Genomic DNA, 17,006 nt, shown 5'->3' on the forward strand with positions numbered 1-17,006 from the left:
AAAAGTCGAAGTCGGGATTGAATCAGCAAGGGTCCAGAAATTGAAAAAGTCATTAAAGTCGGGAGGTTTATGAAAAAATCGGCAAAAAGTCAGCAAAATTAAAAAAATACAAAAATATTCATTTAAAAAAAAAAATATTTAAAAGTCGTTAAAGAAACTACCTCACTCACGATATTTTGGAAAAACTCCTAACTTTCTCGATAAAATCTTGATTTTTTCAAAAATAAATTAAAAAGTCATTAAAGAAACTACCTCACTCACGATTTTTTGGAAAAACTCTCAATTTTATCACGACTTTTTCAATAAAATCCCAATTTTTTCATTTTCCATAAAGTCACCAAAAACTTGGCCGATAAAATCGGCTAGCTCAAAATATCATACTTTGCTAATTTTATTGCGACATATTCCACACTGCATTGGATATAGGGTTTGGAGGATCTTTACCCTAGTGGTAAATTGATCTCCCTTATGATGATTCTTCTTCTTTAGTTCAGGACATCATTGTTCAATAGAGATGAGCAAAAGATGAGATGAGACGAGATGAGATATGATGCAACGATGATAATACATGTACATCTGAGATGAGACTTCTGATGCAGTTGGAAATTAATCCCTAGCTGAGAGGGAGTGTTGAAAATTGGCCGCTGAGGGAGCAATTTCCCCATTGGAGAAGCCCAACAACCCCTAAGGAGACCCCTCTTCTACTAAGAAAAAATAAATTTGCACATGGAAAAATATTATTATTAAACTGGTCCAAGTCAACATGAAAGAGATCAAGTCGGCCTAAAGAGAGAAATTGAACCTCCAACCCATATAAATATCAGTTCGTTGACCTCACTTGGAGACATTATCCAACACATCACATCTCCATCAAATGGTTCGATCTCTTCTGAAACTGCAGGAACAAGTTCAAACATCCAAAGGAGAGAGGACTTTTGTTGACTTTCTGTTTTGGGCCTCTTTGACTGGTGTTGACTTGGGTTGATCTGTTCTTCCTTGACCAAATTTCATATCTGCCTTGGACACTGAGTTGAAGGAAGCATTGACCAAATTGTTCTGGGCACCTTGACCAGCTTTGACCACAGATTCTATCTAAGGTTTGACTGACATTTGACTGTGGGATTTGACCAAATTGCAGGAAGCTTTCCAGATCTGTTTTGACTGGGTTTGACTAAGGAAGGAAGGCAGCATTCATTGCTGGGTTGACCAAAATTTTCTGGGCAGTTTTTTTACTGTTGACTGACTGGCTAGGGCAGGCTGTTGACTGTACTTTTACAGGGCCGAAAATTGCAGACTGGTACTTTGACCAGATTTGACTATATGTCTCATCTTTGCATGATTTCTGGATTGGTTGAATTGGAATAGTCAAAGCTTGACTTTGACTTGTTGATGGATGCACTATGTATCTCATGCTGAACATTGATTAATTAATAGAAGAAGAATTTGGTTGGGTTTTCCCCCTAGTGGGATTTTTCCCTAGTCTTTGACGTAAATCTCTATGTCTCATTGATCTTGGTTGTCTTCTATTGTGCATATTGTTTATTGTTCTATCTACAATTGCTTATTGTTATTGGGTGATTGAATATTAAATTGAAAAGTGAATGCTACTGGAAGAAGAAATTGTTTGAGTAATTGCTACAACATAGAAAATTGTGAAAATTAACATGTACTAACTGGCATTATGCTTCTTATGTCTACCACTCCCCAAATAGAGTTATTTATTTATATGGAAGTGGCGTGTGTGGACAGTTACTGGTTATATTTATCAATGCCTTGAGGCCCATTTATCAAGATCTTTACTAAGCCGGTACCATGTTGTGTCATATTTTTAGACATCTTCTTTACAGTTTGCAAATCAGTCTCTGGAAAAGAGTAAGATGTCACTTTTATTGCACAAGAGATATTTGCAAGTGCTAGCAACACAGCCAAAGAGAGCACAGCCCTTTTCTGAAATCAGAATCATATTTTCTTTTCTAACTGGCTTTAGTAAGATTTTCAGTTTCTTAAAGGGAGAAATGACAATAATTTAATAAGATTTTCTAGAAGTGACAAACATATGAGCACCACACTGCTGGATAATCAAAGGCTTTGGGATTCACTGCTTAGAATTAAGTGTAACATGTATACAACTATTTGCATCCATAGAACTATACGTCAAAATAAAAGAAAACACTTGAAGGTTTTATGAAAGAATCATATGTGGGAAAACCAAAGACCAACTCATTTAAAGCATAAGCTAGGTAGAATTCCTACTGTAAGTTTATCCAAGAGGATCAAGAAACACAACAACATACCTGTATAAATACTTTTGACTGCTGGACAAACACTTTGTCTGATTCATCTGCTTCTTGTTTCTCAGATGCCCATGATAAGATAGCCTCTTCAGTCAAAATATCCTTGTCATAAAGTACTTCCAACACCTGCAAAACGAACAACTCCTCCCATCAATGATGAATTTGCAAATAGTTCACATTTGATAGAGCAAAGAACAATCCCTGCATCTACCAAGTGACGAATAACTCTCTCTCTCTCATTTTGATTATTTACTTCCACACTGTCTATATCATTCTTGCTAAAAATCGAAGGTAGTTCTCTATCTCTCTCTCTCTCTCTTAATCTCTCTCTCTCACTCAGATCCCTCCTATCTTGTTGGAATATTAGCACTCCAATATTGGGAGTCAAATTTAATAGAGTGACATTAGAGTGCAATAAAAGTCACATATATGTTATGAAACTAACTATAAGTTAGATATGTGTCATTAGAATTAAGTGATGATAATTAAAACAATTAGGTAACACTATCTAATGCAGTGTTGAAAATATTGGTATCGGCAAAATATCGGCGGAGGGTCTTGAAAATATCTTATCGGCAATATCGGCGAAAATATCGGCACATTGAACATTGTTGTTCCCCATTTCCTATGATTTTGGGGGACCACATTTCCACCTCAAGCTGATTTCCAACATAGACTCACCCTAAATTAAGTCTAGAGACTAGACCTTTTGAAAACCCATTAAAAAGGATATCAAAAGGCCCTCTCAAGTCTCAAACAAAAAGATCAAGGAACAAAATTTTTCCAGCAATAAAAGCCTATATTACAAGGTGCCATGTGAAATTGAGTGGCAATCTGACGTTTGAGAGAAGCAATCGAAGAATCTATGGAAACAAAATATACAAAAATATGAACCAAACCAGCATGGAGTCTTCATTTCCATAATTCCTACTTCTGGAAGCTGTTTTCACTGAAAACTAATATAACTTACAAGGTGATCAGTTTGGATTAACATCGTACAATAATGATTTCCGCCTTGTATTCAACTACATTTTCACAATTATTCTAATACGAAGTCCCCTAAATAGTATTTTGGGTTCAGGTACTCTACCTTCCCATTTCAGTGTCATTCCTTGGAGAGAGAAAAATGACTCAAACAAATCAAATTACTCTGTTAAATGATTAACCTGCACTTACTTTTGAGAAAATTGGAGCAAACTCTTTCCCAGTTTCCAGGCAAATTTCTTCAAACTTCAAAAGCACTTCAACCTGCACCATTTACAGTGATAATCTTCTAAGTCCTATAGCATAATTGAGTGCAAAAAACTACATCAGAGGCAAAATTGTTACACTGGTGATGACAACTTGAGTATAAAATTTTAAATAGCTACTTGGTCCTTGAGCTGCTTAAAAAAACCACAAAAGGTAATAAAATTAGACTTACTTTTTGCTTCCTGATCTGATTTCACAAATATAAGCAAAAATATATTATCTCCTGAAAATCACAGATGGCTAATCTTTGTCTAACTACTTGGAAACAACAAAAAACAAAATTTACTTTCCTATAAGGAATGGGTTCAGTGAAAGGGAAACGTAGATGCTAAAAAAATTATCTAATCCTTAGGTGAAAAATACATCAAGATTATAAAGAGATAAACTAATTTCTTCAAAGAATTTCTCAACTCAACCCAAATGATACAAAAACACAAAAATCAACTGGGGCTATCTACTGTCCATTTGAGGTTGCCAATGAATATGGCACTATAATTAGAAGCTTTCTGACAATTTGGAGCACTTTAGATCATCTTCAGGAAATATGATCTATTCCAAAGCACATTAAGTTGGAATTTCCAATGATCCAGAAACATCTCTGATCCAGAGTAATCTTGCACAACAAAATTAGTTTCAAGTTTTCTACTGTTAATTTTTCAATGTTCTATGTTGTAACAATCACTTTAACAATTTCTTCTTCAGTAGCAATCACTTATCCAAATTATTTTCAATCACCCAATAATAGTAAGCAATTGTAGATAGAACAATAAACAATATGCACAATAGAAGACAGCCAAAATAAATGAGACATGAACATTTAGGTCAAAGACCAGGGAAAAACCCCACAAAGGAGAAAACCTAACCAGATTCTTCTTCTATTAGATGTTCATCAAATGTTCAGCAGAGATACATAGTCCAAGTATATTCAACAAGTCAAAGATCAGAGTCTTGACTATCCAAGTCAATAATTCAATAACCAGTTAAAGATGAGTATAATAATCAAATCTGGTCAAAGTACCAGTCCTGCAATTTTCAGCCCTGTCAAAGTTCAGTCAACAGCAATCAACGCCAGTGATTTAAAACTAGGCCGGTCTGAATTGGATTCGGCCTGGTTGACCGAGCTAGACCCCTGCCCGGGTTGGCTAGGTAGAAAAACCGGTCCAACGGCCAGTCCATTATTGAACTGGCCGAGCCGAACAACGATTAGGCCGGTTCGGTAATGAACCAGCTGATTCAGCCGAGCCGGTCTTAAACCAACCAAGCTAGTCCGTGGGGAAAAGAGGCAGCAACTTAAACTTCAAACTCAATTCTTTTTTTTCTTTTTCTTCTTTCTTAATGCCTCTACCCCTCTCCCAAGCCTATAAAAGTGATCCAATCCCCTCACATTTACTCACAGCTATCTCATTGCATTTGTGTGAGCATTTGTGAGGAGTTTGTGAAGAGTTGGAGTTGGTTTTTGGAGCAGTAGTGAGGAGGAGCCATGGGTTTCCCCGTCTGACTTTGATTCAGAGTTTGAGCCAGATGATCTTGCCTTGTTTAGCAGTAGTGACTAGTGATGTTTTGTTGTAGAGGCCATTTAGAGCCTCCTTGGTTATGTGTTTTTGTTCTGATCTCTATATATTACATGTATTGGACAGTGCACTAGGTACCATTTTGATATAATAGATATATTTATGAGCATACTTTGATCATATGTTGTCTTCTCTCTATATTCTAATGCTTTGAGTTTGGAAACATGAATGAAAATCTTTATAAATATGTTTTCTTTAATGTATTTTTTACAACGACCAAGTCATTGAAATCAACTAGGCCAAGTCGATACCAAGTCGAAGTTGGGGTCAACCCTTGGCTGGTTCCGAATCTAAGTCGGAATTTTAAAACTATGGTCAATGTAGCCCTAACCAGTCAAAGTCAACTATCCAAAATGCTCAGAAAATTTTGGTGAAGGCAACAACAAATTTGGCCTTCGTTGCTTGGTCAAACCCAATCAAAACAGTCCAAGAATTCTGCCCACAAGTTGGTCAAAGTTGACAGTCAACCTACGGAAACCCTAGCTTCAGATCTGCAGTCAAACATGGTCAACACATGCCCAGAATTTTAGTCAAAGGTCTCCCTCAATTCAGCTTCCAATAGTTCAAAATTCAGTCAAATTAGCCCAAGTCAAATGAAGTCAATGCAGTTCAAAACAGTCCCAAAAACAAAAATCAACGTAGTCAATAGAATTTCTCTCTCCTCCTCCCACATGTGTGAACTCGACCCTGCAATTTTCAGATGAGATCAAACCAAATGAAGAAGATTGATGTGTGATGTGCACTACCATGGTCAATTTATATGTGGTTTAGGAGGTCAAATATCTCCTCTAGGCCGACTCGACAAATTTGAGTTGACTTGGACCAGCAATAAAAATAATATTTTCCCATGTACAAATCTGATTTTTCCAAGTGCAAGAGCGGTCTCCTTAGGGTTTGCTAGGCTTCTCCAAGGAGTGAATTTCTCCCTCAACTACCAATTTTCAACACTCCCTCTTAGTGAGGGAGGAATTATCGACTGCATCATAAGTCTCATCTCAAATGTACATGTCTCACCATCATTGTTGCATTATCTCATCTCATCTTTGCTCATCTGTTGAGCAATGATGTCTCGATCTAAAGAAGAAGAATCATCATAGGAGAGATCGATATACCATTAGGGTAAAGATCTGCCAACCCTGTATCAAAAGGACAATAGGGGAGATCGATTTACCACTCCTTGGTAAAGATCCTCCAAACCATATGTCCAACCAGTTGATCGAAAAAATCCATCCAGATAATAGGGGAGATCAATTTACCGCTAGGGTAAATATCCTCCAAACCCTATATCTTCGACAACAGGGGAGATCGATTTGCCACAGGTGACAAAGATCCTCCAAACCTTATGTCACCCAATTTGATCTTTGGTGATCAAGTGGTTGAACACTATTGGAATTTCTAAGTTTAACCCATTAGAAATTCTTCTTGTACTATCTGGTTTATTTCTTCCTACTTGTTTAATTACTTAACAAGTTATTTACCATGTAAATACTGAAAATAAACACAACATCTACAGATCAACAACTGAAAGAAAACGAGCACACAAGTGACATCATTATTTTTGGACCAATGTCCCCGGAAAAACCCAATGCGGGAAAACCAGTGCAACTATTCAGAGGGTTTTAGTATTATTCAGTTTTCAGAATACAACCTGGGTGCCAGAAATGGCTCACCCAACAGAGAATGCCTTCGGTAGTATTACCTCTTAGTTGGAGACAGATATTCCGACTAAATCACCACTTGAACGATCCCACAGCAACAATGTAGCTTCTACTACTCTGCGTCACTCTGATAGGGATTGCGTCACCTTGATAGGGACTGCATCACCCTATCCAGCTCTCTAGCTCTCAATCTGTCCCACGAACTTCTCCCAGCGCTGCCTCTAGGCCCTGCGTCAGCCTCTCTAGCCCTGTGTCAGCCTCTCTAGGCTCTGCGTCAGCTTCTGGAGCCTCTGCGTCAGCCGCTAGACCCTCTGCATCTCACATGTTGGCCTTCTCTGGCTCTGCGCAACTCCTGGCTGTCTCTGCATCGCCTCTAGCTAGCTTTGTGTCCCTCTCCCGGCTCTGTGGTCATCCTCCTGGTACTAACTTTGCCTCTCTGCTATGTATTCACTGCCCCTCAACTGCAACTCTAATCACTCACTCAATTTCCCCAGCAAACCCTGCCCCTGAAAACCGAGTTCTTGATCTCTCTCGGTGTGTTCTCCAATCGACCCTCAAGCCTCTTCTTATACTTTTCTCGTTGGCCCTCTCGTTTGTCCATCAACGGCCGAGATTAAATCTCTAATCAACGGCTAAGATTATATTTGGCTTGATCCATGACTTTTGGAACTTGCTAACCCACTTTTATATTAATACCCATTGATATTTTATTTTTCTTAAGCTTAGACTTAGGAACTCCATTAAAAATATTAATTATTTTAATATCTCCCAAACCGGTTAGAATCTGCCCAAACCATTTCTGGGTCTTGAGATCTCATGTGCTTTAGCCTCTCCACCAGTTTTCATGGCTAGAGTACATCCGATGCTACCCAAAATCAACACTCCCTCTTAGCGAGAATTGTGCTCTATTAATACTCCACACTAAGCATCACCCTGATTATCCGGCATCAGTCATTGTGCTGATGCGAGGCCTCCCCACCCAACATCCTCTACACTGCTACATCCTGTACTGCTGCCCATGGCCCTGCCACTGCCACTGTTGCATCCGTACAGCAACTCCATTTGCATCCGTGTTGCTGCTAATCTGTACTCCCAGCACTCCATCTGCACTGCACCCCCTTCTCATCATGTTGGGTCGTGCTGCCCATAGCACTGTCACTACTAACTACTGCACTGCAACTCAGTTACTGAGAAGTAAGTAACTGATCCACCCAATTTTTACATCCCTGTCAGGCTAGAGACACTCCCGATGTTGAAGCTCCCTCTGCCGCTAACAAGTGCTCCCTCTACTGACCTCTGCACTGCTGCAACAACTCCCTGCATCTCGCACCGTTGCACACCTTTCTGTGCCATCCTGCATTAGCGCAACACTCCCATGCCTCTCTCACTGTTGCAGTTTGCTAGCCTCACGTTGTCCCGGGACTCCTACACTGTAGCACTCACTGCCGCTCCATCCACATCCGTCTCTACTGACATCGGCCAGTCCTGCTACTCCTCTTCGAGGCTCCCGTAGCAAGGTATAATCCAAAAGGTATAATCCTGCCCCTCATCGCTTGTAGTCAGTCTAGCTACAGCTCGATGTCTCCCCACTTCTTCTCAAGTGGCACATGAGCACTCATGGCACAATCGTCATCCTCCTCGAATTCTTTCTCTGCCCTTGCTGGCACTGCCTTGGTCTCAGAAGCCTGTCCCTTACTCTTCTTCCTAGGACATTGGTTCGCAAAAAGGCCCAGTTCCCCACAATGGAAGCATTTGACCTTGTAGAGGTCCTTCTTTCTTTTCTCCTGCTTTCCCATAGATGCTAGAGCCGCATCCTCTTCTTCCTCCTTGATTCTGACCCCTTTTGCGCTACTCCCCGCCTTGGTCACCCGTCTGATCTCTTCTTGACAAAGAGTCCCCCACAGTTCCTCCCAATCTAGAAGGCTCGACCTGCCCAGTATGCTCTGGACAAATACCTCCCAATCCTCTGAGACTGCGTTCAATGCGGTCCTCACCATCAGTTCCTGATCCGACGTGGCCCCTATGGAAGTTAGTTGGTCACGGATCTCCTTCAATCCACTGAGGAAGACATCTATCTGCTCTCCCTTCTGCATTTGGTATGACCGCAGCTGATTTTCAAGTAACATCTTCCTTTGCACGGAAGTATGCTAGTACAATTTCTTCAAGGCATCCCACATCTCATTTGTCATGTCCTTCTCAACAATATGTGGTACCACATGATCCTTGACGCCATCAAGGACGATGCACTTTTCCCTGGCCATTGCCTCCTCGTACTTCTCATTTTCAGAACTGGGATCGCTATCATTTTCAAGGCTAAGTGCTTGATGCTATACCTGTATAGAATGGACATGATCCTAGCCTTCCAGACTACGAAGTTGGAAGCTCCGTCTAGTCTATCTTGATCTCTCAGCCCATTCACTGCCATCTTGTTGCTCTTCTTCTGACTCCTCTGAGTCTCTTTACTTCCCTCTTGGAAGTCCTTAGTTCGACTCCCTCTTAGTCTCGATTTCCCTACTGGAAATCCCTCCTCCTTTGTCTTGCCCTGTTAGGTACTGTTTTGACCACAATACCCTGCCAGCTTCCTTCCGCAAATTATCCGCAGCCTCTTATACCCCAACAACTTGAAGGACTGAGCCTCTAGGCTCCGCGCAATTCCGGCATTGGCAAAATCTGCACCTCTTGGCCACATCGTCGATCCTTCCTGACTGACAAAAATGACCGAGCACTACGTAGGTCAGGTATGCTCCTCTCTACCTCTGCGTTGATCCTCCTCCTAGCTTGAACTTATGACGCATGCCCTCTGCGCCACCCCTTCCATGCTGCTTTCTGCTAGGAACAGCGTCTATCACTCGGGATAGCTATTTCTGCTGCTACTTCTCTGCTCAGTTGATGCCATCGGTTATCCTATGATCTGCAACCACACTCTGATACCTTGTTGGAATTTCTAAGTTTAACCCGTTAGAAATTCTTCATGTACTATCTGGTTTATTGCTTCCTACGTGTTTAATTACTTAACAAGTTATTTACCATGTAAACACTGAAAATAAACACAAGTACAGTGTTAACATCTACAGATCATCAACTAAAAGAAAACAAGCACACAAGTGACACCGTTACTTTTGGACCAATGTCCCCAGAAAAACCCAATGTGGAAAAATCAGTGCAGCTATTCAGAGGGTTTTATTATTATACAGTTTTCATAATACAACTAAGGTGCCAGAAATGGCTCAACCAACAGAGAATACCCTCGACAATATTACCTCTCAGTGCGAGATAGATATTCCGAATAAATCACCGAATGAACAATCCCACAGCAACAATGCAGCTTCTGTTGCTCTGCGTCACTCTAATAGGGATTGCCTCACCCTGATAGAGACTGCGTCACCCTATCTAACTCTCTAGCTCTCAGTCTGTCCCACAAACATCTCCTAGCGTTGCCTCTAGGCCCTGCGTCAGCCTCTCTGGCCCTGTGTCAGCCTCTCTAGGCTCTGCATCAGCTTCTGGAGCCTCTGTGTCAGCTGCTAGACCCTCTGCGTCTCACACGCTGGCCTTCTCTGGCTCTGCGCAGTGCCTGGTCGCCTCTGTGTGGCCTCTAGTTGGCTCTGCGTCCCTCTCCCGTCTCTGCATTGATCCTTCTGGTACTAACTTTGCCTCTCTGCTATGTATTCACTGCCCCTCAGTTGCAACTTTGATCACTCACTCAATTTCCTCAGCAAACCTTGCCCCAGAAAATTGAGTTCTTGATCTCTCTCAATGTGTTCTCCAACTGACCCTCAAGCCTCCTCTTATATTTTTCAGGTTGGTCCATCAACGGCCGAGATTAAATCCCTAATCAATGGTTAAGATTATATTTGGCTTGATCCACGACTTTTGGAACCTTCTAACCCATTTTTATATTAATGCCCATTAATATTTTATTTTTCCTAAGTTTAGACATAGGAACTCCATTAAAAATATTAATTATTTTAATATCTCCCAAACTGGTTAGTATCTGCCTAAACCATTTATGGGCCTTGTTGATCTCATGTGCTTTAGCCTCTCCACCAATTTTCATAGCTAGACCACATCCAATGCTATCCCAAATCAACAAACACCATGCCTCCCGAACTTAGGGAGATCAATTTACCAGTGGCGTCTGCCATGGGTAAAGATCCTCCAAACCTATGTCCCCTGACACATTGACCAGATGAGTGACAATACTAATAAGCCCGACTTGTGGGTAGGATGTGTCGGAAATACTAAGAGCGGGGGTGAATCAATATTTATTTTCAATTGTTACTTTTAACATGGTATCAGAGCGTGATTGTAGATCACAAGAGGACTGAGGACATCAGCCGAGCGGAGCAATAGCAGCAGAAAATAACTGTCCCGAGCTGACAGAAGTTTTTTCTAGCAGAGCAGTGACAAGGGAAGGGTGACACAGTCCCTGCATCATTAAGGGTGAACTAGGAAGAGGTAGCGCAGAGGCTAGGGAAGGCAAAGGGAGCCTCATGTAGAGCCATGCAGAAGCTAGGAGGGTTGACGCAGTTGGCTAAGGAGGTCGGGTTGTTGGTGCCGAGATTGCGCAGAGCCTAGGAGCTCTCACCTTCAGGTTGTTGGGGTTTAGAAGGTTGTGGGAATATTGCAAAGTGGAGCTGGTGAGGTACTGTAGTCAGAACAGTACCTGACAGGGCAAGGCCAAGAGGAGGGAGTTGCTACCGAGGCTTTCTAGCCGAGAAACCCGGATCAGTGGTGCAGTTGCATAGACGATCAGAGTAGGGGGCATCTCGACATCGACAGGAGGATTTCCAGGAGGGAAATCAAGACTCAGAGGGAGTCAGATCGAGAACTACCAAGAGGGAAGTAGAAGAGCATCATGGCACTACACGGAGTAAGAGACCAGGATAGACTGGACGGAGCATCGAACTTCGCAGTTTGGAAGGCAAAGCGTGTCAAGAACTTCGCCTTAAAGGTTATAGCTATCCCAGTCAACCCTAATGATAACAACAAGTACGAGGAGGCGACGGCGAGGGCCAAGAGCATCATCCTTAACGGGGTCAAGGACCATGTAGTACCATACATTACCGAGAAGGAAACGACATATGAGATGTGGGAGGCCCTCAAGAAATTGTTCCAGCATACTTATGTGCAGAGAAGAATGTTACTAGAGAATCAATCGAGGTTGTATCAGATGAAGAAGGGAGAGTCGATTGACACCTTCCTCAGAGGACTGAACGAAATCCAAGATCAGTTGACTGCTATAGAAGCCACGCTGGATCAGGGATTGATGGTGAGGACAGCCCTGAATGCAGTCTCAAAAGACTGGGAGGTATTTTTCCAGAGTATACTAGGCAGAGGGACACTTCCACCTTGGGATGAGATGTGGGCTGCTCTTCGCCAAGAAGAGATCAAACGGCAGTCGAAGACGGGTAGCAGCAACAAGGGGATAAAAGTCAAGCAGGAGAAGGAAGATGTTGCCCTAGCATCTGAGGGAAAGCAAGAAAAGTGGAAGAAGAAGGATCTCTCCTAGATCTAGTGCTTCCACTATGGGGAGCTAGGTCATTACGCGACCCAGTGTCCAAGGAAGAAGAGCAAGGGAGAGTCTTTCGAGACTAAGGCAGCGCCAGCAAGGGCAGAGAAGGAAGTGTTGACAGACGATGACTGTGCCATGAGTGCACACGCACCACTTGAGGGGAAGTGGGGAGACATCGAGTTGTAGTCAGGAGGAGTACAGGTGATGAGGGGCAGGATCCAGTGTTTTTAAAACCGGAACCGGTGACCGGACCGGTCCACCTAATGAACCGGTTTACCGACCGGAACTGGTCTAACCGGGACTGGTTTGGTCTAAACGAACCGGTTTTAGAAAAATACATTAAATAATTATTTTTTAATGAAAAAAACTATTTTGAAGATTTAAAACCATGATTCCAAGCCAATAGAGACAAAATATGCAAAGATTGCTCATTGATATACCATGTAAAGCCTTAAAGGTGAATATATCAAAATGGCACCGAGTGCAATACATATCATCTACAAAATACATAAGCAATGAGGCTCTAAATGGCCACTAGAGTGCAAAAATAAAGCCTACAAACTATGGGGCCAGTGGCCTACTACAAGACTTCAGTCTAGACTCTACATATATGATAATATTAATGCTATAATAGTGATCAACATTATCACTTGAAGTTGAAACTTCTCATGAGCCTCAGTCATCATGATCAAACTCAGTTGGTTGAGTCTTGACTCCCAAACTGTGTAGCCACAAACTTCTCTATTGGTTCAGTGACTTGAGTCTCAAACTTCTGAAGGTATTCTGCCCTAATATGCCCTATTATTTCATTTGGTGCTCCACATGGCTTTACATGGCCTCCTATCCCAGCGAAGTGTTGCTTGAACCTGTTAATACCCCCTCCTTGAATGGATTTTTGGCAATATTTGCAGATCATTTTGCCATCAATCATATCACAATGAGCCCATGCAGTATCTTCGGCTTTTGGAGGCATGATGACTCCCTGGATGGTAGATCATAGAAGTGAGAAGTTTATAACACAAAAAAAAAATTCATGGACAGCAGACTCAAATGAGGAATTATCAAGTGCAAATCCTTACCTGGAAATGCAAACTAGCTCCCTTAGCCTCCTCTTGAAGATGGCAACTCCAGTGACAGCTACACACTATCTCCAAAATAGCTCCAACTCCAACTCCAAGATGACTACTTCAGCAAAAACTCCACACTCTCCAAGCTCACAAACAAACTCACAAACACTCACAAACACTCCAAATCAGTTGTGTGAGACAAATGAGAGTGAGAGGGGTCTCTTATAGCAAGTGTGAGGGTGTTTTTGGAGGGAAAATACCTTTCCCTCACCCCCAAAACCCCTAAACCACAAAACCGCTGCACTTTTTGTCATAATTCGGTGGGCTGTCCATAAACCGGCCAGTTTAGGACGGAACCGGCCGGTTTGCTACAAACCGGCCGGTTCCGCCCTAAACCGGCCGGTTTTTACCGATTAGGGCTGTTTTCTGGGCACATGAGGTATCTAACCCGGTTTTTTGGCCGGTTCGGACCGGCCAAGCCTCTAACCGGCCGGTTAGACCGGTTTTTGTGGCCGGTTTTTAAAACTATGGCAGGATCCTAGAGGTACCCAGTCTCTTGGATTAGACCTTGCTACAGGAGCCCCAAAGAGGAGTAGCGGGATTGGCTAATGTGGGTAGAGATGGATGTGGATGGAACGACAAAGAGAGCTACAGTGCAGGAGTCCCCGAGGCAGCGCGAGGCTAGCAAGTTGCAACAATGCGAGAGGCACGCGTGTGTTGCACCAGTGCAAGATGGCACAGAGAGGTGTGCAACGGTGCAAGATGCAGGGAGTTGTTGCAGCAGCGCAGAGGTCAAAGAGGGAGCACTTATCAACCGTAGAGGGAGCTTTAGCATCAGGAGGGTCTCTAACCCAACAGGGAGGTCAGAGTTGGGAGATCAATTACTTACTTCTCAGTAACTGAGTTGCAGTGCAGCAGTGGACAGCACGATGCAACATGATGATAGGAGGTGCAGTGCGGATGTAGTGCTGGGAGAAAGGACCAGCAGCAACACGGATGCAGAGGGAGTTGTCGTACAGATGCAGCAGTGGCAATGGCAGAACCATGGGCAACAATACAGAGGATGGTGGGCAACAGGCCTAGCAACAAACTTCGCTCATTAAGGAGGCATAAGGAGCACCTTCACCATATGTGGATGCAGTTGCACAGTAACTTTAGACTTTTATACTCCAATGACAATTGATATGTAGTTTCAAGGATGCAAATTATCCTCTACTAAAATTCATTCATTCATCATCTTATGAGTAACACATGCAATAATTTTTCATGAATTAGGGCACAATAATAACCATAAGACAAAAATTCCATGCACTAGACATTCATCATTTCATAAATATACCAATAAAAGGCACTTACTAGACAATGAGGAGTATATCCATCCATAAATTTGCCAACCACAAGATCCAAGAAAGATAACGAATTTTTCCAAACATTAAAATGCATTAGAATCATCCAAATCTCTCCACAAAATTGTAGGTCGAAAATCTCTAATGAGAGGACCGAAAATCCCAAGTGTGATGATCCAAAGTGACAGAGAATATCTCTTATTTATACAAGTGCTATGAGTTCAATTTTCTAAAGAAGAAGCCCCTAATGTGATAAAACAAGGTAACAAACCGTTGGTTACAAGCCAACCAAGATAGCTTATAGATTAATTATTATTTTATTTGTCTTTTAGCCCACATAATTAATGCAAAGTGCTCCCCAAGGCTAGCATTGAGGCCTCGTGTGCTAAGAATGAGGTTGAGGGCCTCAAAAATGATGATCACAAGGGGGATGCCCTCCAATTGTTGCAAAACATCTCCAAACCCCAATTTGGGCTCTATGTGCTCCAAATGGGTCTCATGGGTCTCCAAATAGCTCAAAATCATGTCGACGCCTATAAATGACGGCTAGAAGATGACACATGCCCTCCCATGTCTCTCTGAGTGAGACAAAACCTCCTTTGTGCCCTAAATCATGTTTACTGCAAGCTTCCTCAAATGCTCACTCCAATACTTGAATCGCCTCATCAACAAATTCAGAACTTGGGCCTCCATATATGAGGAAATATACAACTAAGGTAGCGAAAGAAGAAATGTGTTTAGGTTCACATGAATCAAGCTAGCCCCCTGTGTTTATATCCAATAGACTTGATAAATAACTCGATTAGGCTATCCAAATGAGTCACATTCATCTCAGAAGCATATTTGATGAGTTTTGCTATGTGATCATTTGTCGAACATGGGTCACCATCAAAACATGGCATATTTTGCATGAGCACTCTATCCAAGCCATTTGGGTACCCTGGGATCCACGTGATATCCAAGGCAAGGAACCATTCATGAAGTTTCTTGATAGGCATTGATCTTTATATATTAATAACATGGGCGTCACCTGAATGAAAATTGCCTTAACAAATTCTTGCTTCACCCTACAAGCATTGACCTTAAAGTTCAATGAAGAACTAGGGCTTCGTTCTTCCAATGGACTCGCCAAAAGGATATATCAATGATGTCATATGGGAACAAGACAAACATCTCATGTCCCTAGCAATGATGCCAAATTGTTACCACTCAATCTAGCAGGGGTCCTAAGAGGGGTACCTAAGGGACAACTACTAAACCAAATGACAACAATAGGGCAAAGACCCACCATCACCTCAATCAGTGTCCCCTACTTTTTACGGACTTTCACCGATGGGAGGAGTCCCGATATAAGGGAAATCACATGAATGATAGGCAAGGTATGATGTGATTTACAAGGCCTATTCAGAGGAGAGGCTCAATATGAGGCTCACTTGCTTCAATGAAGCTTAATGGCTCTCCAAGAAAGACCTAAAGGGAGGAAATCAAGACCTATGGATTTATAATGATATGAAAGTTTACATGAGTTTAGATGCACTTAGAATCGAGATCTCCAAGATGAAATAGGACCTCTCAACAAGCTCTTTGAAAATTGCTTCTACAATAAGTGTTGCTTCACTTTAGAGACCTAAGATGGGTCCACATGGGAAAGAATTCAAATTTTTAAAATATAAATAATTTTGGCATTAAGAAAGTCAAGTCGGCCTCCACATGATCAAGTCGGCCCAACCTTGTTGTGGCACGCACACACACACACACATATATATATCCTAGGTCCACATGAGAAAGAATTCTAATTTTTAAAATATAAATATTTTTGGCATTAAGAAAGTCAAGTCGACCTCATAGGTCCACACGAGAAAGAATTCGAACTTTTAAAATATAAATATTTTTGGTATTGAGAAAGTCAAGTCGGCCTCCACATGATCAAGTCGGCCCAGCCTTATTGTGGCATATATATATATATATATATATATATATATGTCACTTGGTCTCCTCCTCTTGGCACCATTCGACCTTTCAACACAAGATATCTTCTAATCCAAGCAAAGGAGGAAAGGACAAGAAGGACAAAGACTAATCCAACACTTTCTCTCTCTTTGTTAACTTCACACATGTGACCTTCTCTCTCTCTCTTTGTTAACTTCGCACATGTGACCTCTCTCTCTCTTTGTTGACTTCACGTGTGTCACAAGCTTCTAGGCATATCTGGCATGCAAGTCTGAATTTTTCTGGGTTCAAAAGGAGGTTGAAATTCGGCCCTAAGAAGGCGAATATTTTGGGTAGCAACTTGACTTGAGAAGATGA

The 17,006-nt window shown here is 41.9% G+C and overlaps 1 protein-coding gene across 5 annotated transcripts in view; it reads right to left on the bottom strand.

The window, feature by feature from the left end:
- Positions 1-17,006, bottom strand: part of LOC149153887 (uncharacterized) — a 403,197-nt gene that overhangs the window by 52,280 nt on the left and 333,911 nt on the right. For all 5 annotated transcript variants that reach the window (XM_089438322.1, XM_089438319.1, XM_089438323.1 and 2 more), the window contains 2 exons: positions 3,471-3,542; positions 2,295-2,420 (listed from right to left, as the gene is read on the bottom strand). In XM_089438322.1, the coding sequence (XP_089294448.1) occupies positions 2,295-2,420; positions 3,471-3,542 (198 nt within the window). The remainder of the gene's footprint in view (positions 1-2,294; positions 2,421-3,470; positions 3,543-17,006) is intronic.

The sequence above is a fragment of the Pinus tabuliformis genome, chromosome 9, assembly GCF_031772625.1.
Source record: "Pinus tabuliformis cultivar Carrire ecotype Pingquan chromosome 9, CPIR1, whole genome shotgun sequence".
NCBI classification, from domain to species: domain Eukaryota; kingdom Viridiplantae; phylum Streptophyta; class Pinopsida; order Pinales; family Pinaceae; genus Pinus; species Pinus tabuliformis.